The sequence below is a fragment of the Mirounga leonina genome, unplaced genomic scaffold, assembly GCF_011800145.1.
Source record: "Mirounga leonina isolate KUSES-001 unplaced genomic scaffold, KU_Mleo_1.0 Mir_364, whole genome shotgun sequence".
NCBI lineage: Eukaryota > Metazoa > Chordata > Mammalia > Carnivora > Phocidae > Mirounga > Mirounga leonina.
The window spans coordinates 92,120-116,902 of NW_023270708.1; the positions used below are offsets into that span (position 1 = coordinate 92,120).

A 24,783-nucleotide genomic window follows, 5' to 3' on the forward strand; every position below is an offset into this window, starting at 1 on the left:
TTACTACGGCAGACCAGGTACCTCACGTTGCATCATTTCATCCCGTGCTCTTGTCACGCTCTGGGGGAGGTTTTTAATGATCCAGTTTTCTGGACTCCGCCCCAGAAAGTCTGATTCAGCAGGGCTGGCTGTGGCTCCCAGGTGTCTGTATTTTTCAAAACCACCCCCAGCGATCTGGGCGCCGAGGTGCCACGGCCTGTACCCCAGACTAGCCGCAGACAGCTGATAAATGCTTGTCCCCCTTCTTCTGGAAGGTGGTGAAGTCCTCGAGAGCCCAGCCTTCCCCAGTGTGTGATCGGTGCTGTCGGGGGTGAGGCAGGGTGGGTGGGCATCTGGGCCCCAGCAGGGGAGGAGCGTGGGGCTTCCGGGGGCAGCTGCCTGGCTCAGCTGGGAGATCTTGCAAGACCAGAGGTGCCTCCCGCCACTTCTCTGTGCTCCCAGCGCCCGGCACAGGGCTTGGCCCGGCATACATGTCTGTTAAATGAAGATACACACCAAGCCCATGGCTTGCAGAGGAGCAAGGAGGGCTGCTGTGAGGAGGAATTCCCAGCCAAGTGGTTCTCCTTTCCGTGGTCCCTCCTGGGCTTCTTCCTAGGAGTCAAACAAAGGATTTCTGGATGGTAGAGGCAGCAGTTGCTTAATAAGGCCCAGAGAGCCAGTAGGGCCGTCCCCTGCCCTCAGCTTGGCCTGCTGGTGGACCGCCGGAGCCGAGGAGCTGAGGAGGAATGTCCGGGCTAGTCAGGTGGAGCACTCCGGGTGCCTGGGGGGAACCAGACACTCTGCCCATCATACAAAAATGAGTGAAGTAATTCATCCTCTCAAAAAACTCGGTTTTAGTGGAGAAACAGAGTCATTCAGTGGGACGTGTCTAAGGCTCCCCTCGGGTATGTATAAGAACCGGGAAATATCCAGAGGGAGCAGTTCAAACTGAACCATTAGGAAGGGGGTTTTAAAATCAAACCTTGATGGATGAATAGGGAGTCCAAAGTGAACAAGAGGGCTAGGCAGGCTCTGTCTTGTCTTTTACTGGAACTGGCTTGAAGGGTAAAGGAGTGTGCGAACCCAGAAAAACCCTGGTCTGGGGACCAGCAGACGTGGCTTCTCAGAGCAAGCAATCTAACCCTGTAGGGCCCTCATTTCCCCATCTGGAAAATGGGAGACTGACCCCTGCCTTATATAACTCAGGGGCTGGAGGAGAGGGGAAGGGGAGAAGTGTTCCCAGGCTGTAAAGGAGCTAGAGGTACAGATATGGTTTAGGAAAAGTTTAAAGCAGAATTCTGGTTGGTGGAAGGGGAGCCAAAGAAACAAATGGCCAAGATCCGGGAGTCACAGGTGTCCAAGCTGAGCTCGTCTGCAAGGCCCAGCTCAAAGGTGACCCCTTTGAAGATGGAGACCCACCCGTGTGGTTTCCACCCTTACGCTGTGCTATTCCCGTGGACACCTGCGGGGATGTCTGTCCTGCTCCAGGCTGGGGGCCTCTGAGGAGGATGGAGGCTATGTCTTACGCACACCAGGCACGCGATGCCCGTGTACTGAACGAAGCCCCCGCCCTCGGACGGGGAGGGCTTCGAGAAGGAACTGCACAGTGTAAGGGAGACAGAGGTGTGGTTGGGGTCACAGGGCCTGGGATGACCCCTGCGCTGCCTCCAACCAGTGGAGGAACCCTGAACAAGTCACCCTGCTTCTCTAGGCCTTAGCTTCCCCTGAGGGAGTGGACTAATGAATTAGCCCAAGACCCCACCCAGCTTCAACATTCTACGGCCTGGTACCGTGCGTAATAGAATAATGAACGTGTGCGGCTCTTTACAGACTGCTTCCGAAGCCTTCCTCGGGCATCTTATGCCCCTCCCCGCCTCCTCCAACTAGCCAGAGACCAGCAGGAGAACCTCCTCGGGCAGACACTTTTATTCAGCAGGGCTTTATTTTTTTTTGAAGATTTTTTATTTATTTATTTGAGAGAGAGAGAATGAGAGAGAGCACATGAGAGGGGGGAGGGTCAGGAGGGTCAGAGGGAGAAGCAGACTCCCTGCCGAGCAGGGAGCCCGATGCGGGACTCGATCCCGGGACTCCAGGATCATGACCCGAGCCGAAGGCAGTCGCTTAACCAACTGAGCCACCCAGGCGCCCTCAGCAGGCCTTTATTAAGCATCTACCTTGTACCAGTGAGCACCCAGAGACACCTGGTCCCACCATGGTTTCTAGAACGCTTTGTGTCTCTCAGGTGGGAAAGACAGGACCCACTGAGGGAACTTTCAGAGGGCCACCCAAAACTGGCAGGCAGGAGTGTTGTGACCCTAGGCTAGTCATTTAATGTCTTTGGGCCTCCGTGGCCTCATCTGCAGAGAGCATGGCAACGCCTTGTGTGCCTGAGAGCAGAGGTTGGGCTGCAGCTTCAACTGGGAAGGAGCAGGACGCCACCGAACAAGTATGAGATCACGTGGGCTCAGCCGTGAGTCCTGAACTGCCCAGCAAAGCAAGTGGACCTGGGAGCAGCTTCCCCTCTGGTCCCCTGTGAGCATTCGTCTGCCTGTGGTCTTGGTGCCTCTCGGGAGAACCTCGGGGAGTCTAGGGGTGAGGCCGTGGGCCTGCACCCCTTTCACTTCTCTCTGGGCCAATACCTGCCTGAAGGAGGGCACCCTCGGCTCACTGTGTCCTCTCGGGGTGCCGAGGGAGGACACAGCCCCGAGGAGACCCACGCGGGAGCTGCCAACAGGCCACCAACTCCGCCCCTCCGTTCTCCTCACCTTCTCCCCCGCCACCCCCCAACTTCTGTCAGGCCCTTCCCCCCTTCATCTTCCCACTTCTCACCCTCCTTTCCTCCTCCCCAGGTCTGACCATCCTGCTCTGAGCCCTGCCTCTCAATTTGGCTGAAGGGGACAATCGCTTTCTCTCACCCTCCTCCCTTTCTCCACTCTGATCAACTCCACTTTCCTATGAAATTGAGAAAAAAATAAATAAATAAAACTCTCATGCTCACAACACAACCAAAAAACAGGTTTAAACATTTTACAGGTTTCAACATTTTTCAGGCCGCCTTGTCACATCTTATCAGATCAGCCGGGAGCCGCAGGCCAGGCGCTCCGGGAGCTGCTTTGGAGAACAGAAGCTGTAACATTCCAGCTGAGGCTGGCCCGCCTTCCCCTCCCGCCCTCCCTCTTCTCCCCGGAGAAACATCCCACAGGGCTCTGGGACGGGATGGCGGATGGAGCTCGGGGCCAGCACCTCCGCCTCCTCCCTCTGACTGGGACTCAGTCTTTGATCCCTTGGCTTGGAGCATCCACCAGCCACCCCTTCTCTTCCTCCCACGCTTGCCCAGAGCTATGGCCCCTCTGAGCTCTCAGGTGGTCTCAGCGCACCTCCTCGGAGGGCCCCACTTGGCCCTGCAAGGGGACCTCTAGAAGGCGGCAGGCAGAGGGCAGTGGTCAAAGTCACTCACTGAATGTAGAAGTGACCACTTGGCCGGTAGGGCCAGCAAGTTGTGTTGGAGAGTTTAGGGAGCGAGAGGAAGGGAGGAAGAGCCTTCTTGGGCTCTCGTGGCGAGTCCTCAGTGCTGCCCAATGGGAGGGAATGGCTCTTTACTTTGGCTTCGTGTTTGGGGGATGTGTAGTTTCCCATCACGTTCACTCCCAGGCTCCCATCTTCCTGTTCCCGCCACACTCACAGTGACCTTGGGCACACACTACAGGGTGATAGGTCCAGAAAAGGGTGACCAATGTCCAAAGGCCCAGACTTCAGCTGAGCCAACCCAAGGGAAAGGCCCAGAATCTGTGTCCCAGGGTGAGAGGCAAGGGCTACCTTTGTGGCTCCCAGGTAGGAGGAGAAGGGTCAGGCTGGGAGGTGCCACCCATGTGCACAGGGAGGGGCCCCATAGGAGGATGAGGGGATGGGGATGGGATGGGTTGATGGTTTAGTGTGTGTTCAGATCTCTCACCGAGGGAGGAGGGTGGGGACAAGAGTGGAAGGGGGAAAGACCAGACCAAAGGAAGGCTGTGGTGACTCACTCTGTCCAAGTATGTTGGCCGCACCTCCGTGGGGACCTCATCAGAAATACCGGGAAACAGAAGGCAGACGTGGGCGCTTGGTGCCTATGTTGGCTAAATGAGGCCCAACCGAGCTGCCTCCTGCAGGTTTTGGGAGAGCCCTCCCCATTTCCTGGCCTGAAGTGTGAGGTCTGTCTGATATGATGTCCCCACCCCCGTGTTGGTGCTCTCCCTCCTCCGCAATCCTGGGGCTCCTCCCTTGGCACGTGGCATCCAGCGCCCACACCGTGAGGCTCCCAGGCTGTCTCACCCTTTACCGTGTGCCCACTGGGGAGGCCTCAAGTGTCATTCAACTGTTAGCTCCAGCACAGATCCCCCCAAATCTGAATCTCCAGGCTCTGTCTTTTTCCAGCACTGTCTGGACTTGGGTGCCTCATCGGCCCCCAAAACTGTCTTTGTTCCCAAACCTGCTTCACCTCTTAAGTTCTCTTTCTTTACTGACATCATATCCATCTTCCTGATCATCCTGGCTTAAAACCTCAGTCATGCTCTCCTCCTTCCTCCTGTGTCCCCTGTGGCCATCCTTAGTCACCGCTTCCTCACTGCTCCTAATGCCTCTCTCCTGAGACCTGGCCCCACTAGTCCAGACAGGTGGTGCCCAGCCCCAGCCGCACAAGGGGTTCACCCCAGACCCATGAAACATGCCCCCCAGGGGTTGTAACGTGCAGCAAAGCCTGACACTCTCCTTAGCATCAACTGTCACACCAGCCTCCCTTTCCCAGCCGTGGGTCCCTAGTGCCCACCCCCCGGGGCCCGTTGTGCAGTTAGATTTTGTCTAATAGACTAATATTTCCAAAGCCCAGTTCAGGAGCCTCCAATGGCTGCCCAGGTTGCCTGGATAAAGCTTGGCACTCAGGGCTCCTTTCTCCTCCTGGCTCCTTTATACAGCTTCTGGGCTCCAGCGGGGGCTAGAACGGCTGCGTTTCCGTCTCCCACCTCATGCCTGGGGCTTCCCTGCCACCCCAGCGCCCCGCGAGGGAGCCCCAGCCACGCCTTCGTGATCACCACTGGCTGAGACCCTCTCGCCTCAGCCTTCCTGGAGGTCTCGGCCCCGACGGTGCACTCTCTGGCGTGGTGGTAACTTGGGTTGTCGGTTACAAGGGCCTTGGGACGCTCTGTCCCTTGTTCACAGCACCCCCGGCACCCAGACCTAGTAGGTGCTGGAAAAATGCTGTGGCTCCATAACTGACAGATGTGTCCTGCTCTGGGCGCTCCGTGGGTGTGGCTAAGGCCTCTCCATGTCCCCAGCACCTGGCACTCTGCCCGATTCCAAGTCATCACTCAAATGCGTGTTGAGTGAATAGGCGGGGAATGAATCTGTTTACCAAAGGAAGACTTTAACCTGCTCTCCCCCCGGGTGGGCACCTCCATCCATTCCTCATGGCTTATTGCCCTCCCGGGGCCCTCGGCTGCCCGGCTGGCTGGGACTAAGTCAACTTGGGGAGCCCAGCAGGAGGCCTGGGCCTCCATGGGCTCAGAAGCTCTTCCTTCATTGATTCCTCTCTGGTCTCCGGGTCCCAGCTCAGTGCATGGACCCTTTCTACCCTCCCCATCCCCTTCCCTTCCTATACATAAATGAGGGCTTCCTAGGCTGCTGGAGGCACACGAGAACCAGATGGCTCCTCCTTGATGAAAGGCATCCCTTGCGGCGTCTCTAGGCCTGCTCTGTGGATGGAGGGAGCTCAGGAGCCCCTTTGCGCTCAGAAGTGACTCCCTAGCCTTGACCTGCACTGAGATGGGTGCCGGGTTTGAATTCGTGCTCAGCACCCATGGGGCCCACACATGCTCCAGGGAGGATCAGTGGCGGGGCCAGGAGAGATGTAACTTGTGAACCTTGAGTTAGATCTGTCTTGTCTGTCACAAGCTCCCGGCCAAGGCACCAGGGTGAGCGGAGCGTCCTGACTGGGGCCTCCCACATCAGGAGCAGGGATGGCCTTGCCATTCTGGGTTATAGCTCATGTCATTCCAGGAGTTAGATGCGTCTGCCCCTGGCCTGCCCCACCCCGTATGGGCCACTGAACTCGTCAGGCTCCCCTCATGCTGTCCACCAGCCCTGAAGGGCCTCTTGACCTCAATGGAAAGCTAGTAGCCTGCCTTATGTTCCCAAACCAGCACTTGGCTCTTGGACTTCCTGCCCATTTTCAAGGCTTTCCTTCTCCTTCTGGAAGTTTTCGTCTTGTCCCAGGCCAGGGTGGGGCCCCACTGGACCCCGGAGCAGGGAGGGCACCTGTCCGGTACTGCCCAGGAGCCAGCAGGTGGAGCACCAAGCCCTGGGTTATTGTAGGGCTTCTGGAAGCATGGTGGTCACTCTGGAGGAGAGAGAGACACAGATGACCCCAGGGGAAGTGGTTTCTGTCTCCTTCCCTCCCTCTCAACACCCATGGCAGGTGCCCTGTCTGGGGCTGGCAGAGACACTGAGGCTTGCCCTGGGGAAAGGTGAGGACCTTCCTGACTCCAAGAAAGGCACAACTGGGGGAGGCTTGGCCATGGAGCCCACCTGAGACCGGAAGGAAGAGAAGGGGAGACTTTCCTGGGGCTGTGTCCCCGCCCATCTTCCATATGTGACTGTGTAGCTTGGGACCCTCTCCAGGCCTCAGTCTTCCCAACTAGAGAAGGGAGGGATTTGACTAGACCTGTGGTTCTCAGGTTCCATCCTGCAGAGGGGCCGTGGGTGGGGGCAGAAACTATACTCACAAAGCACTACCTTCCCTCCCACTCCCCAGCCTCTGGTAACCTCTACTCTACTTCTGTCACGAGGAATTTGCCTATTCTGGGTACCTCACGTAAGTGGGATCCTACAATAGCTGTCCTTTTCTGACTGGCTCTTTTCACTCAGCATCATGTTGTCAAAGTTCATCCATGTTGCAGCAGGTGTCCGAACTTCATTCCTTTTTGTGGCTGGAGAATATTCCACTGAATGGATAGGCCACATTCTGTTGTGCATTCATCGGATGGACACTTGGGGTGTTGGCTGTGGTGAAGATGGCCGTCATGACACCAACAGCCCGGCGTCTCTTTGCACGCCTGCTTTCACTTCTCATGGGCACGTAGCTGGGACTGGAATTTCTGGATCATGTGGTAATTCTCTGTGTAGCTTTAAGAGAGGAACAGGCCCCTCTTTTTCTCGGTTTTAGGTATGGCATGGGGGGAGGTTGGGTATGATTCCACCTGGAAAAAAATAGCTAACACATACAAAACACCCGGAACTGGATGCCTCCCGAGGCCCCTCCGTCTCTAAAATCCTATTATGCCGGGGGGATGGCAGAACCTGGGGGTCGACAGTGCCAGCGTCACCGGCCAGGACACCTTGCACAGGACACTTGTTAGTGTCCCGCCGTGCGATAGATGGTTTTTTTTTTTTTTTAAAGATTTTATTTATTTGAGAGAGAGAGAGGATGAGAGACAGAGAGCATGAGAGGGAGGAGGGTCAGAGGGAGAAGCAGACTCCCTGCCGAGCAGGGAGCCCGATGCGGGACTCGATCCCGGGACTCCAGGATCATGACCTGAGCCGAAGGCAGTCGCTTAACCGACTGAGCCACCCAGGCGCCCGCGATAGATGTTTAAGTCAAGCTAGCATCTAGGCTGGCCTGCATTCTGTGGTTAGAAGTTTTACCTCTGCCCTAGCTCGCAGCGCGAGCCCACCTTCGGCCCTCTGGAGACAGAGGTGTTGTCGGGGCAGGGGAGGGGGGAGGCCAAGAACCGGGGAGCAGCGGGAGTCCCCCAAGGCCGTGCACATACTGAAGCCCGGCCTCCTCGGGGAGGGAATTTCACTCTGAGAGGTCAACATCGAGGGCCCCACAAGCAGCCTGTTGCCTGCTGGCACCTACTGCCCATCTGCCCAGCTGTCTGTGTCTGTCCTCAGCCCAGCTGGGCGGTGGTGGTTGGGGTGGAGGACGAGCTGTCCTCAGGGGAGGGTGGAAGGGCCCTCGGGCAGGGCCAGGCCAGGAGCTGGGTATAAATAGCCCCTGCCCAGCTGGGAAGGCCTGGCAGTGCCCTCCGCCCTCCCCCTCACCAGCTGCCAGTGCCAGCCGGGGTCCCTTGGGAACCTGGCTGTTGTCTGAGGTCCTAACCGTAGGGACTTCCTCAGCGGAACGGAGGAGTCTTGTCCTGTGTGGAGGCGAAGCCTCCGGATGCCTGGATTCCTGGGGAGTGAGGCTAAGGAGCTGCAAGACAGGGGGCATCAGATTGGCCTTTTGGGGAAGGAGGTTCCTTCATTCCTACCTATCACGTGCCTGGCCTTTCGGTAGACCGTGCCCGTGTGTGTGTGTGTGTGTGTGTGTGTGTGTGTGTGTGTCTGGTGTGAAGCAAAGTGTTGGGGAAACGGGAGGAGGGGCACCCTCTATCCTCAGGGAACTCCCACTCCCACAGCCAGATCAAACTGGAAACATATATGAGTCCAACACTTGGAGATAAGAAGGTTTGAATAGGATGCAGGAAAGACACAGAGGCAGGAGAGGTTACTTCTGTCTGGGAGCCCAGGGAAGTCTTTAGAAACTTTAGAAAGGAGGCGACCCAGGAGCCCCCCTTTTTTTTTTTGAGAGCAAGAACGAGCAGAGGGAGAGGTGAAGGGAAGGGCAGAGGGAGAAAGAGAGGGAGAAGCAGGCTCCCAGTTGAGCAGGGAGCCTGAGGTGGGGCTCGATCCCAGGACCCTGGGATGATGACCTGAGTCAAAGGCAAAGGCTTAACCATCTGAACCACCCGGGCGCCCTCCAGGAGTCCTGTCTTGAGGGCAGGGTAAGATGTTTGCCGGGGGCTGGCAGCGGACAGGCTCTCCGGGAGGAGGGGGCTCAGTCTGCGCAGAGGTGTGGAGGGGTGAGAGGAGGCGGGCGGGCCCAGCACCCGGAGCTGCTTGCACTCTGGGAGGAAGACTGAAGGAGAATGAGACTCACTGTGTGACCCCCCGGGGGAGCATGCACTTCATAGTGGGGACAAGGAGCTGTGGGTGAAATTGATGCATCTGTGGTGGTAGAATTTCAGTCCTGGGCTCTGTGTGGGGAGGAGGCTCAGGGTCAGGGGTGCCAGGCCACGTGTGGGGGAGGGCAGCTGTCCCACAGCCGAGGCCTCATTAGCCCCATCCCCAGCCCGTCGCCCCCATCCCCAGGGGGCCTTGAATGGAGCATTCTGGGAATGTCCCCCTGCCCTTGCCTTTTGGGTTACCTTTAACACTGAGCCAGGTTACAAATGTCCGCGTCCAGCCACCCCAGTTAGGACTGAGCTGCCAGGGAAGGGCCGACTTTGCTCTGATCCAAGGCATCCTTCCCAGTGATGGATGGGAAGGGGCTCTGGAAATTCTGACATGTTCTATCAAGTCAGGAGTGGGAGGGCAGGAGGCAGGAGTTTGCTGACAGGACAGGGGACAAAGTGCTGGGGACAGCCCCTAAACACAGGGCTTCCTGTGTGCTTGGCGCTTTTTATCATTCCTTCCTCTTATTATGTCTATTTTACAGGTGAGGAAACTGAGGCAGGGAAAGGCTGAGTGAATTGTTTGAGATCAGTAGTTAGGAAACAGCAGAGCTGGGTCTGCACCGGGCAGCCTGGCTCTGGGTTGCACACTGGGTTGGCCCCTGGGCAGCAGGGAGGAGCCCGGGTTTGGCCAGAAGGGAAAGAACTCATCATCTCTGGGGGCGCTTGGGGGGGTTCAGTCGGTGAAGCGTCTGCCTTCGGCTCAGGTCATGATCTCGGGGTCCTGGGATCGAGCCCCGTGTCGGGCTCCCTGCTCAGCGGAGAGTCAGCTTCTCCCTCTGCTCCTGTTCCTGCTCTCTCTCTCTCTCAAATAAATAAATAAATAATCTTTAAAAGAAAAAAAAAAGAACTCATCATCTCTGCGGCCCAGAGTTGTTTTCAGAGGGCGTCATACTCGGAGTCTGACAAACCCAGCGTGGAATTCTGGCTCAGCCACTTCCCTGTGTAAGCTGCCCAGCTTCTCTGTGCCTCGGTTTCCCCCTCTGTAAAATGGGGGCGGCAACGCCCACGCCCCGGAGCTGTTGTGAAGATCTAATGACGTGATGTATGTGACGTGCCAGGCACAGACGTGCGGAAGAAACAGACGCCGTCGTGATGGCTGGCATTGCATGTGACCACGGAGGGCAAGACAGAATGTGCTTGGGCTGGAGGAGAGACCACAGTCGTCCAGTAGGAAGGACTTGGTGTCCTTCAGAGGCCTCTCCGTGCTGGGGGAAGTTTGGGGAGCAACTCTGGCCTCTGCGGCCAGCCGGTGCCAAGGGCTCGGGGGTTCTGCCGGGCTGGGGAGGCCGCCCTTGGACCCCGGGGAAGGGAGCTGGTGAAACCAGGGAGCGGGAGCCCCTTTGGAGGGCGGGGACGAGAAGTGGTGTCGCCAAGTGGAAATGAAGAGCCAGCAGGGGCGTCCCCACTCCTCGGTGTCCCTTCTCCGCTGTGGGGGCGGCCCGACCTGGCCCCGTGGTTCTGGCTGTGCAGCCGTGGGCAAGCTGCTTCTCTCTTTGGGCCGCTCGCTTGTTCATCTGTATAAATGGGCTCCTCTCATAGGTTCTAATTCTAGTCCAGGACTCAAGCTTAGCTTGAGGGGGCCTGGGCCTGCCGAGGGGCTAGGAGAGAGCTAGGAAGGAGGAAAGTGATGGAGGATGCCCATCTCTGGGCAAAAGGAGGCTGGAGACTTGGGGCACTCGGGGCCTTGGCTGGTGAGCAGGCCAATAATGGGGGGGTGACATGGGAACATGGGACAGGGCCCCTGGTGCCAGAAGTGACTGTGGGGCAGACCGGCCCAGATCAGAGTGTGTCGTGGGGGCAGGAGGCCAAGCTGATGGCAAGCGTGGCCACCACAGGGCCAGTCCACACCTCCGGACCCGGGCATGGACCGAGGTGCCTATGATGAGGACACTGGGGAGACTGGCTCTGGCCAAAGGAGAGGGACTCTGAGGCTGGGAAGTGGGTGCCAGGTCTTCCCATGCTGCTCTGGGACAGGCAGGGGCCAGACCAGGGCACGGGGAGGTGGCCAGGAATCACGACCCCATTCAGACCAAATCAAGGTGCGGTTCCGGGGGTGGCAGAGGCCCCCCTATCAGGTCTCACCTCCCCTCTCCGATTGTCCTCTTCATCTGGGGCTTCAGGTCCTAAATGTCAGAGGAGGAAGTGGGGAAGGCCTGGGCTTCTCCCCAGGGGAGCCTTGCTCCCGCGCCGCCCGCTCTGCGCTGCGCTGACTCTCCACCCCGAGCCCTGGGCCCGGCTCCCGCTGCAGGGATTGTAGAGCTGCTGGGGTGGCGGGCAGGGCGGGGCAGGGCAGGGCTGCAGGTGCGGGTTGAGAGCACGTGGGGAGGGGCGCCTGGGGGGCTCAGTCGGTTGAGTGTCTGCCTTCAGCTCAGGTCATGATCCCAGGGTCTTGGGATTGAGCCCCACGTCGGGCTCCCTGCTCAGCTGGAAGTCTGCTTCTCCCTCTCCTCCCCACCTGTGCTCTCTCTCTCTCTAATAATTAAAAATCTTAAAAAAAAAAAAAAAAAAAAAGAAAGAGCACATGGGGAGGCAGCCTGAACGGGGAGGGAGGCTCAACTCTGACACTGTGGAGTCCTGCAGACTGGGGCGGGTTACTTAGCTTCCTGGCCTCAGTTTCCTCGTCTAGGAAATGGGATAATAATGATGATAATGAAGTTCCTACCTCATAGACTTGCTGCAACGAGGATTACATAAGGCGAGAGACATGAGCGCTTAGAACTGGCCCAGCATATAATCAGTGATAGATAGTTGAATATCATTATTCTCATGATAAGCTGTTTATAACCGTAACCAGGGTGGGGGCAGGAGAGAACAGCTGCAGGGCCCCATCAGGGGCTGCGTGCCATGTGCCCATCAGGGGGCTCTGGGTTGACCTGCTCTATCCCACTCAGGCATGGGATCCGCGGTGAGGCTCAGGGCACAGATGGGCCAGGCCTACAGGTAGCCCCTCACGCCACCCCCCTGCCTCAGGCCCCAAGCGGGCATTGCCCAGAAGGCAGGCGGCACAGTGGTTTGACCCCCAGGCTCTGGAGTCAGATGGCCTGGGATCCAATGAGCAGCTTCTTAGCAGCTCTGTGGGCTGGGCTGGATGCTCAGTATACAAGGCCACGCCACCAAAAACGGGGCCATTGTGAAGGCCCTTCTGTGTCATACAGTTGTTATAAGGATTCCACGAAGCAAACCCAAGGAAAAGGCTCAGCCCGGTGAGCATGCTCTGCTCTGCTATGGGCCGGGCACCAAAAAGCCTTGAACAAGCTAACTTACTTCCTAAACCTCGGCTTCCTCGGCCGGGGGCTGGTGATGTTCTCCAACCTTGGAGAAGTGATCAGAAATGCTACAGGTAAAGCAGCTGGCACAGAGTGAGAGCTGATAAATGGCAGGCGTTTAGTTCAGCCCTGTGTCTAGTCCAGGAAGCCTGTGTGTGTGTGTGTGTGTGTGTTTTCCCAATCTGCATTTGGGGTCTTCTTGTCCCTCTTCCCAAGGCTTCTGTCATGATTTTGGGTGGGGGACTCGACTGAGGTCACTGCCAGACTGGAGCCTTGGGTCAGTGCTGGATGTGAAGGGGGAGGAGATGGGCCCCCATGCAACCCTTCTTCCGGCTCACACGGTCCCTGATCACAGGGCTGATTGCTACTGGCCTTCGAGTCCACTGAGACCCACAGATCATTTTCTCAGTTTCTCCCGCAAAATGTCATCCCTGCTGTTCCAGTGCTGGGGGAGAGAGGGGAAGAACAGCACCTCGGCTTTCTAGTATTTTAAACTCTATTCCTCGCTCCCCACAAGACCTTCCCTTCTGTTGACTCTTTATAAAAGCTGAGAGGTTGACAGGATATTGATTGAGAAATGAGGGTTAGAAGAGTAAGGTGACTTGACTAAGGTCATGAGTGTTGGCTGGGAGAGTATGATCTGGGATCTTCTCCCTCCTGACACTGAGCTACTCTTGTCTTGACACAAAGCCAAGCTCCAGTCTCAGCTGAGAGGGAAGACGGCACTCTAGAAACTTCTAGGAAGCTGCCAAGATGGTCATGGAGGCCTGGGGGACAAAGGACAGAGGACCTAGTAGAAGCCACCAGTTCCCTGGGGAGGCGCTGGGGGGCTATTGGCTGGGCAGGTAGCGTCCTGGGGAGGAGGCTCAGGCACACTGCCATGGACAGCGTGTGTGTGTGTGTGGGGGGTGGGTGTGGGTGTGTGCGTGCGCAAACCTCAGGCACACGTGTACATATGAGTTTCCTGCTGGGACTGGGGCTTCTCTGCTTCTCTACTTCATCTGAGATGGGACTGGGGTCAAGCCAACTCCTGTCACCTCCCTCGCTTTAGGTTTGGGTTATTTCCCATGGGTCACTGGAGTCTCTGTGTGACCCCAGACACTTAGACTCCCTAGAAGATTGTCCAGCCCAACCGCTTCAGGGCCCATCAGGGCAACTGGCCCAGAGCCTAGGAGGGACTTAACCTGGGCCCCCAAATCCACCTTTCCAGTCCAGGGTTTTTTTCATGGTATTGCATGGCCCCCAATGCCCCCGCGAGAGGTTTCTGTGGGTCCCCACACTAACGTCCGACATGCCCGCATGTCGGTCTGCCCTTCAAGGGGCAGTGTATTGCTGAGGCCAGGGAGCGCACTCAGGTGCTGGGCTGCTCGAGGCTCTGGGCTCCGGCTGACCCACGGGCCTGGCATGGCTCCGCCTACCCCAGAGGGCTCACGAGGAAGAAAAAAGGCCCCTGATGGGCCATGTGCCACCACCCTCTGTCTACCCGCAGGTCCCTGGCCCTGGGCCAGCAGTACACATCCCTGGGCTCACAGCCCCTGCTCTGCGGCTCCATCCCAGGCCTGGTCCCCAAGCAACTGCGCTTCTGCCGGAATTACATCGAAATCATGCCCAGCGTGGCCGAGGGCGTGAAGCTGGGCATCCAGGAGTGCCAGCACCAGTTCCGGGGCCGCCGCTGGAACTGCACCACCATAGACGACAGCCTGGCCATCTTCGGGCCCGTCCTGGACAAAGGTACTGTCTCTGGGCCTGGTAGCGGGTGGGGGGAGGGCCTGAGGACACAGTGACTCTTCCCCCCTCGGGGTGCCTCAGCTCCCAGCCCGGGGTCCGCAGGAGAGGGCCGTAAAGCTGGTCAGGACCCGCAGCCTCCACAAAAGTGGGTCAGCTCCCTCTCTGGACCAACCCACACTGTCACCATGGCCGCCACACCTTCCCAGGTGCTGCTGGGGGCTGAGCAGCCTTGAGATGCTCTGTATCCTGAGATCCTAGGGCAGGACAGGAGGCCATGGCCTTCCTCCCCACCCCCCTCCCAGCTTGCACAGTGGTGGGGGGCAGGCTTTGTTGTGGACTTTTGTGACATTTTCCCATCACTGTGTTAAGTGCTATGCAAATCTAGCTTTTGGCGGGGGGGTGGGGGGTGGTGGGGTGGTGGAGAGCATTACCACCTCTAGGTCCCTCCCGTATAGAAAATTCTGGAGCTGAGGAAACTGTGAGATGCTGGTGGCATTGCATTGAGAAGATTCTGCTGACCCCCATACCCCTGCACGCTGGATCTGCCCAGACTGTGGAGGGGCTAGAGGGCAAGCCGGCCTCCGGGTAACTTTCCCGCCCTCCTGCAACCTGCCAGTCTAACCGGCTGGTGCCTGAAATGAATGGCATTCACACAACTTGACCTCAAGCATGACCAGGGGAGAGGGATGAGGGGGCCACTGCTCCCAAGAAGGGGACTTTGGGGCTGGAGAGTTCTGGGCTGAAGATGGACACCTCTGAGGAATAGCCGTGTCCTGGAATTTAATGACCCCAGCTGGTCTCCTGGGAGCCACCACTCCCTTTCCGCAGCAACTTGAACCCTCCCGACCACCCCCTGGGGTTTTGCCACCCAAACTGGTGAGCCTGGCCCTCCCTTCTTTTACAAGAACTGTATTTATAGCCAGAAGGAAAAGGGATCTGAGAGCCAGGTGGATCTGATGGGGGGGGGGGTGTGGGCGATGGGGGGCACTGACCCCCTACATATTAGTGTGCGGTCCCCCTTTACCTGGGCTTCAGGTATGCTGGGTCTGTCTGACCTACAGGCCATTGTCAAGGGACAGAAGAGCAATTAGCGAATCAATGGATGATGATTCTGTTTACGCTTCTATTACCAAAGCTAATTATTCCTTGTTTACATAAAAGGTTTGGCCTCTAATTGGGGCCAAGTGGCGGCGGTTTGCATTTCAAACCTGATCTTGCCCGGTGTGTCAGTCTCACCGCCTTCCGGTGCCCCACCTCGGGCCAGGTAGTGCTTAATCAAACAGCCTGGCGTCTAGACGCGCTCCCCAAAAGCAAGACTCGCCTTCTGGTTGCTCTTCCCCGCTTGGGACATTTGGCAATGAAAATCGGGCCTTTGAGCCTATTACCCATGCACGTCTGTGTTCAACGTTTTCAATCACCGTTGTAGGTTCTGGTACCTGCCTTCATCTCTAAATTGCAAGAGGGCGGTTCTGTGTTGGCCGGGGGTGGGGAGCTGGCTAATATGTCAGAAACTCTAGGAATGTGATGAAGCCGAGGAAGGTCCGGGAAGAAGGCTCCACGCCGGCACGCGGGCTTCGGCGGGTCCCCACCAACGCCGCGCGGGCCGCCACGCGTTAAGCTCTGCACACGCCCTCCCCCCAACACACACGCTTTGAGAGCCAGGGGGGCGGCTGCGGCGCGGTGGGGGGGCGCCCTGCCAGGGGCGCGCACCGTCCGCGGAGGCCGGGCCCCGCTCCCCACGGTTGGCCGGCCCGGAGGCCGGGCGGCGGCCGGCGGGGGACTCTCGCGGCACCCGTGGGGCGGGGGGGGGGGGGGGGGGGGGGGCGGCGGGGGCCGGGGGCGGGAGGCGACGGGCCGCGACGGCGGGGCGCAGGCGAGCCCGGATCGCGTTGCGCGGGCGGCCCGGAGGGGCTTAGGCGGCTTGAAAGGGGCCCGAGCGCCGCCCCCCCACCGCGCGGCCCGGCCCCGCGCCCGCTGCGGCCGCCGCGCCATTCACACGCCCTCTGGCCATTCGGCGCGGCGCGGCGCGGCGCGGGGGCGGGGGGCGCCGCTTCAATGGGGATTTCGCGGGCCGGCGCCGGGGCCGGGGGCGCGGCCCGGCCGCGGGAGCCGCCCGTTGCTACGCGGTGGCGGCCGGCCCGGCGGCCCGGGCCCGGCGGCCGCATTATGCGGGTAATGCGGTGTGACACCGCGCGAACAAAGGCGGATTGAGCGGCCCAGCGGGCCCCGCCGGACGGGGACCGGCACAGCGGGGCTGTCAGCGCCGCTCCCAGGCTAATCCCCGCCCCGCCCCGCCGCCCCCGCGTCCCCGGGGCTGGGAACCGAGCGCGGCCCGGGGTCCGGGCGCCGCCGCCGCCGCCGCCGCGAGAGGCCGCGGGCCCGGCCGGAAGCGAGCGCTGGCCCTCGGCGCCGCCACCCCCGGGCGCCCAGGGGAGGGCGGGAGCCGGAACGGGGGCGAGGAGAGGGGGCCCGAGGGGGGGCGGGGCCTTGGCCGCCCGCGGGCTCGGTGCGCCGGCGGGGCTGTCCGTGGAAGCGGGACGGGCGGCTCCTCCGCAGGTGGCCCCCGACGCTCCCAGGCTTCCCGCTTGGGTGCCGGGCCGCGATCTCCCTCAGCCCTCGGGATGGGAGCCCCGGCTTCTAGGCCGGCCTGCGTGGCCTTGGGCAGGTCACCTGCCGCTCTGGGTTCCTCTCCTGTCCGGAGAGAGGTGGTTGGACTGCAGTCTCCCAGGCCTTGGCCTTCTAATCCTCAATGTCTGCGTCTGTAAAATGGGCCTAAATTAAGACTTTCTGCCTCCTAGTTAAGAGGATTAAATGAGATCAAGAACATGAAGGGCAGAATCTGGTGCATAATGAGCTCTCAAACGTGGTTATCAGGATCATGAGGTTGGGGGACACCCCTGAGAAGTTCTCCTTTTCCTTCAAGGGATCCTGCCCCGTGTTCTGATCCTTCCCGTGGTGGCAGGGAGAGGGTTTGGGATTCGGGCCATTGCCCTCCTGGTCAGGAACTCTGGTGGCAGAGGGAAGTTATGCCCGTTTTACAAAGAGGGTAACTGAGACTCAGAAAAGGAAGGGGTCTGCCCAAGTGCATCGAGGTGGGGGATGGGGTGGACTTGGGTGGTTTAGGCAGTAGGTTCCCAGGCTTCCCTCCCGCAGGCCTCAGGCTCTCTCAGCAGTGGGAGGGCTCACGCCTGTGCTGCGGTCTCTGGGCAGATGGAGGGTAGGGGGCCCGGGGCCAGAACAGGGCAGGACGACCACATCTCTTCAGCAACCTGCCAGAGCTATAGTTTCTGCCCCTGCTTCTAACAGGCTCGGCTCTGCCCTGTACCAAGTGCTGAGGCCCTGGGTTAATCAGTTAGCTGCCCCGGGCCTCAGTTTGCTCATCTGTAAAGTGGGGATACCTCAGAGGCTGGGCCAGTCAAAAGGGGTCGGAAGGGCACCTTGGTTCCTCCCGCTTTCTCGGGGCTGGTGAGCCCTTCTTCCCGGCTGGGGAGGTCGAGGCAGGGCGGCTGTGCCCCAGGACCCGGCCTGAGCCATGCCCTCCCCACAGCCACCCGCGAGTCGGCCTTCGTGCACGCCATCGCCTCTGCCGGCGTGGCCTTCGCCGTCACGCGCTCCTGTGCCGAGGGCACCTCCACCATCTGCGGCTGCGACTCGCACCACAAGGGGCCACCTGGCGAGGGCTGGAAGTGGGGCGGCTGCAGCGAGGACGCCGACTTCGGGGTGCTCGTGTCCCGGGAGTTCGCGGACGCGCGCGAGAACAGGCCGGACGCGCGCTCGGCCATGAACAAGCACAACAACGAGGCGGGCCGCACGGTGAGCTGCGGCCGCCCTCGCACGACCCCGCCCGGTACCCCTTTGGGGACCCTGTCCCTGCCCCTCCTGGCTGGCCTCGCCCCCGCCCCACCCTGCCCTTCTGGTGACCCTTGTGCATCCCGGGCTCCCTGCTCTCCTCTTTCCCCTTGGTGGAGCTTGGCCCCCACCCACACCCCACAATCACCCCTTCTGTTCACCCATTCTCCCCGGGCTGTTTTGCATCTGCGCCCGCCCAGGGATGCGTCAGCTAGGGAGCGAGGGGCCCCATGGAGCAGGTACCCGCCAGCCCATCCAGTGCACTTGGGCTGCCCTGGGCAGGGCCGTGAAGACCGGTGGGCCTGACTGAATTCAGCCTCCACGGCTTCCTCTGGTTGTTTGATCTAGGGCGAGTCACTTAAGCTCCTGGTCTCAGTTTCCCCATCTGTTAAACGGGGATCACCATCCCCATCTCCTACAGCTTTGAGAAATGGCTGGGATTTCTGCCAATGCTTGGGCTGTGAAGGGGAGGGAAACAATGGTCATCAGTCTTTAGGTCCGCACCTCGGCCCCCAATCCATTCTCTTCCTGACCCCCAGTAGGAGTAGAGAAGGCTCCAGGGATGGGGAGGGCAGGGGGCAGAGTGGGAGGGCCTAGGTGGAGTTGTGCTGGGGGCCAGCTGCTTCTCCTCTTCCCCAGACCATCCTGGACCACATGCACCTCAAATGCAAGTGCCACGGGCTGTCGGGCAGCTGTGAGGTCAAGACCTGCTGGTGGGCCCAACCCGACTTCCGCGCTATTGGCGACTTCCTCAAGGACAAGTACGACAGTGCCTCGGAGATGGTGGTGGAGAAGCACCGCGAATCCCGCGGCTGGGTGGAGACCCTCCGCGCCAAGTACGCGCTGTTCAAGCCGCCCACCGAGAGGGACCTGGTCTACTACGAGAACTCCCCCAACTTCTGCGAGCCCAACCCCGAGACGGGCTCCTTTGGCACCAGGGACCGGACTTGCAATGTCACTTCCCACGGCATCGATGGCTGCGACCTGCTGTGCTGTGGCCGCGGCCACAACACGAGGACGGAGAAGCGGAAGGAGAAATGCCACTGCATCTTCCACTGGTGCTGCTACGTGAGCTGCCAGGAGTGCGTCCGCATCTACGATGTGCACACCTGCAAGTAGGGAGCCAGGTAGGGCGGCGGGCCGGGGGTGGCTGTGGGGCCTTGGGACAGGGACCTGGGTTTGCCCGGCTCCTCTTCTTGACCAACCCACTTCTCTTTCTGAGCTGTCCAAGACACGCGGCCCAAAATAGGAAGCCAGGATTTCCCCAGCTACAGTGGGGATGGTCCCCGGGCAGCTTTGGGTGGACTATACGAAGCACAGATACCAGCCAAGGGTGTGCGCGCGAGACTGCCAGCAACTGATTAATATTTGTATCCAAGTTAGTAAATTATGAGCCAGGTCAGATGTTTGCATGGCCACTGGCTATCATTGCTGAGCATCTGGGAGCCAGAGGAGGGACACTGGGGGGCTGGAAGCCAGGACACCTGACTTCTGGTCCCAACCTTGCCCTGTTCCATGAAGTCCCCAATTTCCTGTTCTTTCACTTCCATGGGCCTCAGTTTTCTTACCGTAAAACAAGGGGGGTAAAATAGTTGAAATAGTAGGCCAAAGATCCTCTTTTACCCCTGGGGCAGAGTCATTTTGCATCCACCTTGAACTTTGAGGGCAGGTTTTTGCACAAGCATAAATCCTACTGACCTCGAGGAGGTGGGTGGGGGAAGCGGTATATAAGCCCATATCCTGACAGATCTGAAGCTTGGGCGGAGTGGGGCCACTCTCACCGAGTTTATGGAAGGGGATGGGGAGGAGGAGGGATTCAAGTTCAGAGTGATGGTGGTGAGTAATCAAGGGATCAAAGGCTGGTGGATTAAGTTCCCAAGCTTCCCAGAGGTGGCCTGCGTGGGAGACACGGTGCCTGGCCCTTGGAGCCATTGGTCCCCAGCATAGGTCCGGACTGATGTAAGGTGGTCCTCGAGTCTTGGGGCTGGAAGGTCTGAGGCCACTATGCCCTCTCTCCCTTTTCTCAGCCCTGAGAAGGAGCCTAGTATATAGAGGCGGGAGCCCTGGTCCAGCTGCCGTCACCTGCCAGCCGGGGGGACCCACCCAAGAGAGTTTTTATAGATCTGCCTCCTTATCTATCATCCTCCACAGAGGTGCTGTGGGGACAGTGCTTGGTTCATTGCGAAGAACTTACCTGCCTGAATCATCGCCCCGGGACAGTGCAGGGGAGAGCACCCCACTGGGTGACGCAGCTCCACAGAGGGCACCTCCGAGCTGGTGGCACGTGTCTACACTGTGTGGGCCTGGGGGAGGGGCCTGGGGCCTCTCTGAGGTGTGGAGGAACCCACGTCATGGGGAGAGTTCTGCGTGAGTCCATCTGGGAGGCCCCTTGGTGTAGCTCAAGCTATGACCTGCCAGGGACGGGGTCCAGAAAGGCAGCAGGCAGCACGGCTTTCTTGGTGTCTGAACGGGCGCACTGTGGCCGGCGGCACCAGGTCAGCCCGGAAGCCCTGAGTCCAGTTTCCTCATCCGTACGGTGATGGTGGGAGCCTAACAGGAGTTTTATAAGCCCCAGTGAGCTACCAGCGGCGAATGCTTGTCTGTATCTGATACTGATAGGGAGTGATAACTGCCATCAGAGAGCCGTGACATGAGGGTGTCATCCCGTAGTGAGATGGTGTCATCCGCGTGGGCAAGTTTTGTTTCCCGCTTCTCACAGTGGTAGGAAAGTCCGCAAACACGAAAGAGCTCACGGGCTCATTGTAGCATGCCCACTGTGGCCAAGGCAACGTGGTGCCCCCAGCAGGACATAGCTCTGGCCATTCTGAGGGGGAGCCGAGGGGAAATCAGAACTTCAGAACACTAACAGCAGACCCATTGCTAGGGGAGGGACACTGAGCCCAGGACACTTTCTGTCTCCAGAAAGCTTCCAGACGGGTCCTGCAGAGGCTCCAGCACAGTGGCTCCACGGGGCTCTGGGGTGTCACCGAGTCGGACCCCAGCAGCTGTGTTCCAGCACCTCCCCTCCCCAGGTGGGCCGCCAAGATAAGCCATCAGCCAAGCAGGGAAAGAGGTGCTGGTTTGACCCTCAGTGTCCACAAAAATCCTCTGCCTGCCCACCTGTAATTAGTACTGATCCTGAGAGGCATTAATACATCTTCAGCACTCTTTTCTCCCATTTCTGAAGTAGAATGGTGTTTTCTCCAATCTGACAGAAAGAGCTACACAGGCATGGATTCGAAATGCCCTGTCCAGGTAGACCAGTGCCCCCGAGGCCCTTCCCTCTGGTCGCTCTGGAGCCCTTGCTCTGGGACAAGGGGAGGACTCGCTCCCAATGTGGTACCTTTGGACAGATTCTCAACTTGCTGAGTGATTTGGGGCAGGCTGTGGAGCCTCTCTGTGCCCCGGTTCCCTCATTTGTGAACTGGGTGGGGGGGTTGTTGTGTGGACCAGAGGCGGTATACACCAAGGGCCCCAGTGCTGGGCCTGGCTCGTGGTCCAAGGAAGCAGCAGAGATTCCCAGGCTGAGCAGAGCTGACCTCCCAGAGCAACGTTCCCCAGGCGCACTGCATGGTCTCGAGCCACAGGCCCAAGACGGGCTGAGACCTGGCTGGTTAGCTCCCCCTCCTTTCATCCACACTGACACTGTAAGCAAGATAGGAACCTTCGAGACAGGATGGCAGGGACATATGCCCTCCCCACACTGGGTGGGGAGCCCCAGTCTAAATGGCTTGATTCCTGGTCCTTTCCTGGTGGGGAAAACATCCTTTCCATTGCCCGTAGCTTCCGTCCAGTGTCTCATGCTGACGACCGGTTGCCTACCCTGCAAGTACCACGTGCATTGCTTGTTATTCAGATGTTGTGAGCACAGTAAGCTGGAAAGGGCTCCCTCTGGACAAGAGTCAGGGGGCCTGGCTGGCCCCAAGTGCTGGATCTGTCACTAAGTTGCCACAAAACCTTGTACATGTCCCTTTAATCTCGCTGAGGCTCGGTTTCTGCCCCTGTAAAATAGTCTTCCACGGGCCCTGTCCGCCCCCTGGGGACTGGAAGGTTGATTGGGAATGCCCTTGAAAGCACTTCGGGCCTCAAATCCTCGGTGAGATGTCAATACACAAATGAGTAAGCGGTACATATTGGTTCTCCCCTGAGAAGGAATTATTCATAGTTCATTAAACAGCCGTCTCCTGTGTGGACAGCTCATTACCAAACAGCTGGTATGACAGAAAAGCACAGTGTCCGCGTCTAGTCTCGTGGGGAACGGGACCCTGGACCGGAGGGTCCTTCAGTCTCTCTACGAGGGGGACTCCTGCCTGGCGGCAGCTGCCCACCACTAGCCTTCCTGCTGCCCAAGCTCCCAGCTAGAAGGTGGGGCAGGTAGGGTGTGGATCCCAGTCTGTGGTTGCTAAAGCCCTCCTGTTCCTATTTAAATCATGCACCCTTCCTCAGCGGCAGATCCCAAAGCAGAGGAGGGGGTACGGGAAAGCCACTTGGGTTCCCCGTTGCCCCCAAGGACACGAGAAATGTCGAGCTCTCCTGTCCACAGCCTCTGATCGCGGCACCCCAACGGGCGGCTCCTCCAAGAAGGGAATTACGTGTCCGATTCTTCCTCTTTGTTTTCCAAAGGGCACTGGGAACGGGTGAAGTGTGTGGCTGGGCAGATTCACCGAAGTCCCATGGGAAGCAGGACCTGGAGCCGGGCTCAGCGCTCAGCACCAGGCAGCAAGGAACCCGGACTGTTGCCAGACGCCCGTGCGGTAAATGACCTGGACCTGTGCCGCCCGCTGCCGGGGAGGCCTCCCTCGCCCTCTCTCTTGAGTTTCTCACCCTGCTCTGGATGGTGTGTGGTTTTTAAAGAAGGGGCTTTCTTTTTAGTTCTCTAGGGTCTGATAGGAACAGACCCCAGGCTTATCTTTGCACATGTTAAAGAAAATAAAAATGGAAAAAAAAATTCTACTCCGACAGAACAGGCTGGGCTGCCATGAGCTCTCTGCCTGGTGGTGAAGAACTCAGCACGGGCAGGACTGTTTCCAGACGCTTCTTCTGGTGACATGCCAAGATGCCTGTGAGGTGGGAGTTAGGAAGTAGGACAGACCCCTGCCGTCTCCTTTTCTTGGTCTCCTCCTGCTCAGATCTGATAGACTTCCACATTCGGACAAAAGCCATAGGTGTAGCTAGGATCAAGTGGGAGGGAGGCCCAAGGCAATTGTGGGAGTAGGATTGGGAGTTTTGAAGAACCAGGAGCGCTGGGCGGCCTGGGAAGCTGTTTGAAGAGCGGCTGTGTGTTCTGCTTAGTGTCGTTTCCTCTGTCAGCCTGTTCTGCGCCAGAGGCTCTTAGGAACTGCAGTCAGAGCTCCCAGTCTCTGTTGTCCTTCTGTGGTGTCTACCAGGAACGCAGTGCGGGGTGTTTTGGCTTTTTTTTTTGTTTTTTCTTTTTTTTTTAAGAGGACGAAACGATGTAAATAGGTTATGTTTAGGGGTGGTGAGCCTTCTGCAGCTCCAATGGTTTCCTAAAGAGAGAAGTGGTATCTTTAGAAGGGGCCATTCAGTCCCTCCCAGCCCTGCTCACCTGCGGATTCCCCACAAAAACAACTCCAGGTAGAGCAGTTTGGAGTTCAGGTTACCTCAGTAGAAATCAGACAAAGGGTCAGAGAGAGAGTAGCGGTTGATTCCTGAAGTCCCAACTTGGTGACTTGTAGCTAGGGAGGATAAAAACAGTTCCTTCGTTTCTGCTCCGATAAAGACACATCTTCTGGCTTCCTTTCCCTGCTTTGGCCTGTGCGGATAAAAGAGAAACACACACCTGCTGGCCTCACCTGTGTGCAGAGAGCACGCCAGTCCACGCAGTTCCCAAGGATCAGGAGGAGGTGTTCGAAGGAGGGCAAGCAGCCTCTCCCAGCTGAGCTCCCCTTGCTCCAGGCGGGTCCTCTTGAGGGTCCTGAACGGAGGCCAGCAGATCGGATGGCACGAGCCAAGGCCACAGCTCTGTCCTAGGGAGAATCAGCAAGAAGAGGGGCAGCGGGGGTAGAGACGAGAACAAGCTTGTTTCTTCCTTTACTCCCTTCTCTCTTTGGTCTGCCTCACACTGACCTCAGCTACCGGGGCAAGTGATCTTCCTGCTTGCTCAGGCAGGCTTGCCAAGACCATCTAGAAGCCATGCCCACACTCTTGATTCTGCTGGCAAGGAGCCCGGCTAAAGATACACATCCCATCCCCCTCTCCAGAGAGTCCGAAATGCCCCTCCCCATCTCACCTTAGACTGAAAAGTTTTCAATCATGTCAACCGGATAATGCTTGCTTTATGTGAGAATTATTTCAGCAGAATGGATACAAATTTTCAGAACAGTCTTTTCATATCTATGTATTCTATATTAAAAGTGATAAAGTCATGTTTCTGGGGCGTATTCAAGTAGCCAACAAGTAATTATTTAATAATAGTACACTGAGCGCATTGTAATTATTCTCGCCGTAGTCAGGTAATAGTATCCAACAGAAATTTCCTACCGATCTGCTGTATCCAAAGTTTTGTAAAAAGTTGTAGAAGTTGTTGATCTTTTTGATTTTATATTCAAAAAGTCTCTTTTTATAAATATTATTTATTATACAATGTATATACCTTTGAGTTAACTAAGATTATATATTATATAAATATATATATATTTGGAGAAAATATATTTCATCATGCAGTTTTTTTCTGTTAAGTCATTAAAGAGAAGGTAAACAAACTTAAAATGGATACATTGTACCATGTGTGGAGTTTCCAGATTAATGCTCAGGAGGTCAAGAATATCCAATTTCTGAAGGTGGTGGCCTGAACTTGCACCCTTAATTGAGTGGCCCAAAGTAAAGCCATTCCCTCTGTTCTCTAAGCAGGATCATCTCAGACATCAGGGACATTGGGTCTCATCTACTGTAGGACTTTCTTACAGGCTTACCTT

At 58.0% G+C, this 24,783-nt stretch overlaps 1 protein-coding gene across 1 annotated transcript in view; it reads left to right on the forward strand.

The window, feature by feature from the left end:
• WNT3 (Wnt family member 3) overlaps window positions 1-22,841 on the forward strand; it is a 44,186-nt gene extending 21,345 nt beyond the window's left edge. The window contains exons 2-5 of the mRNA XM_035030371.1: window positions 13,761-14,002; window positions 17,547-17,812; window positions 18,488-18,975; window positions 22,472-22,841. Of these exons, the coding sequence (XP_034886262.1) occupies window positions 13,761-14,002; window positions 17,547-17,812; window positions 18,488-18,967 (988 nt within the window). The 3' untranslated portion in view covers window positions 18,968-18,975; window positions 22,472-22,841. The remainder of the gene's footprint in view (window positions 1-13,760; window positions 14,003-17,546; window positions 17,813-18,487; window positions 18,976-22,471) is intronic.
• Window positions 22,842-24,783: the final 1,942 nt, after the last annotated feature.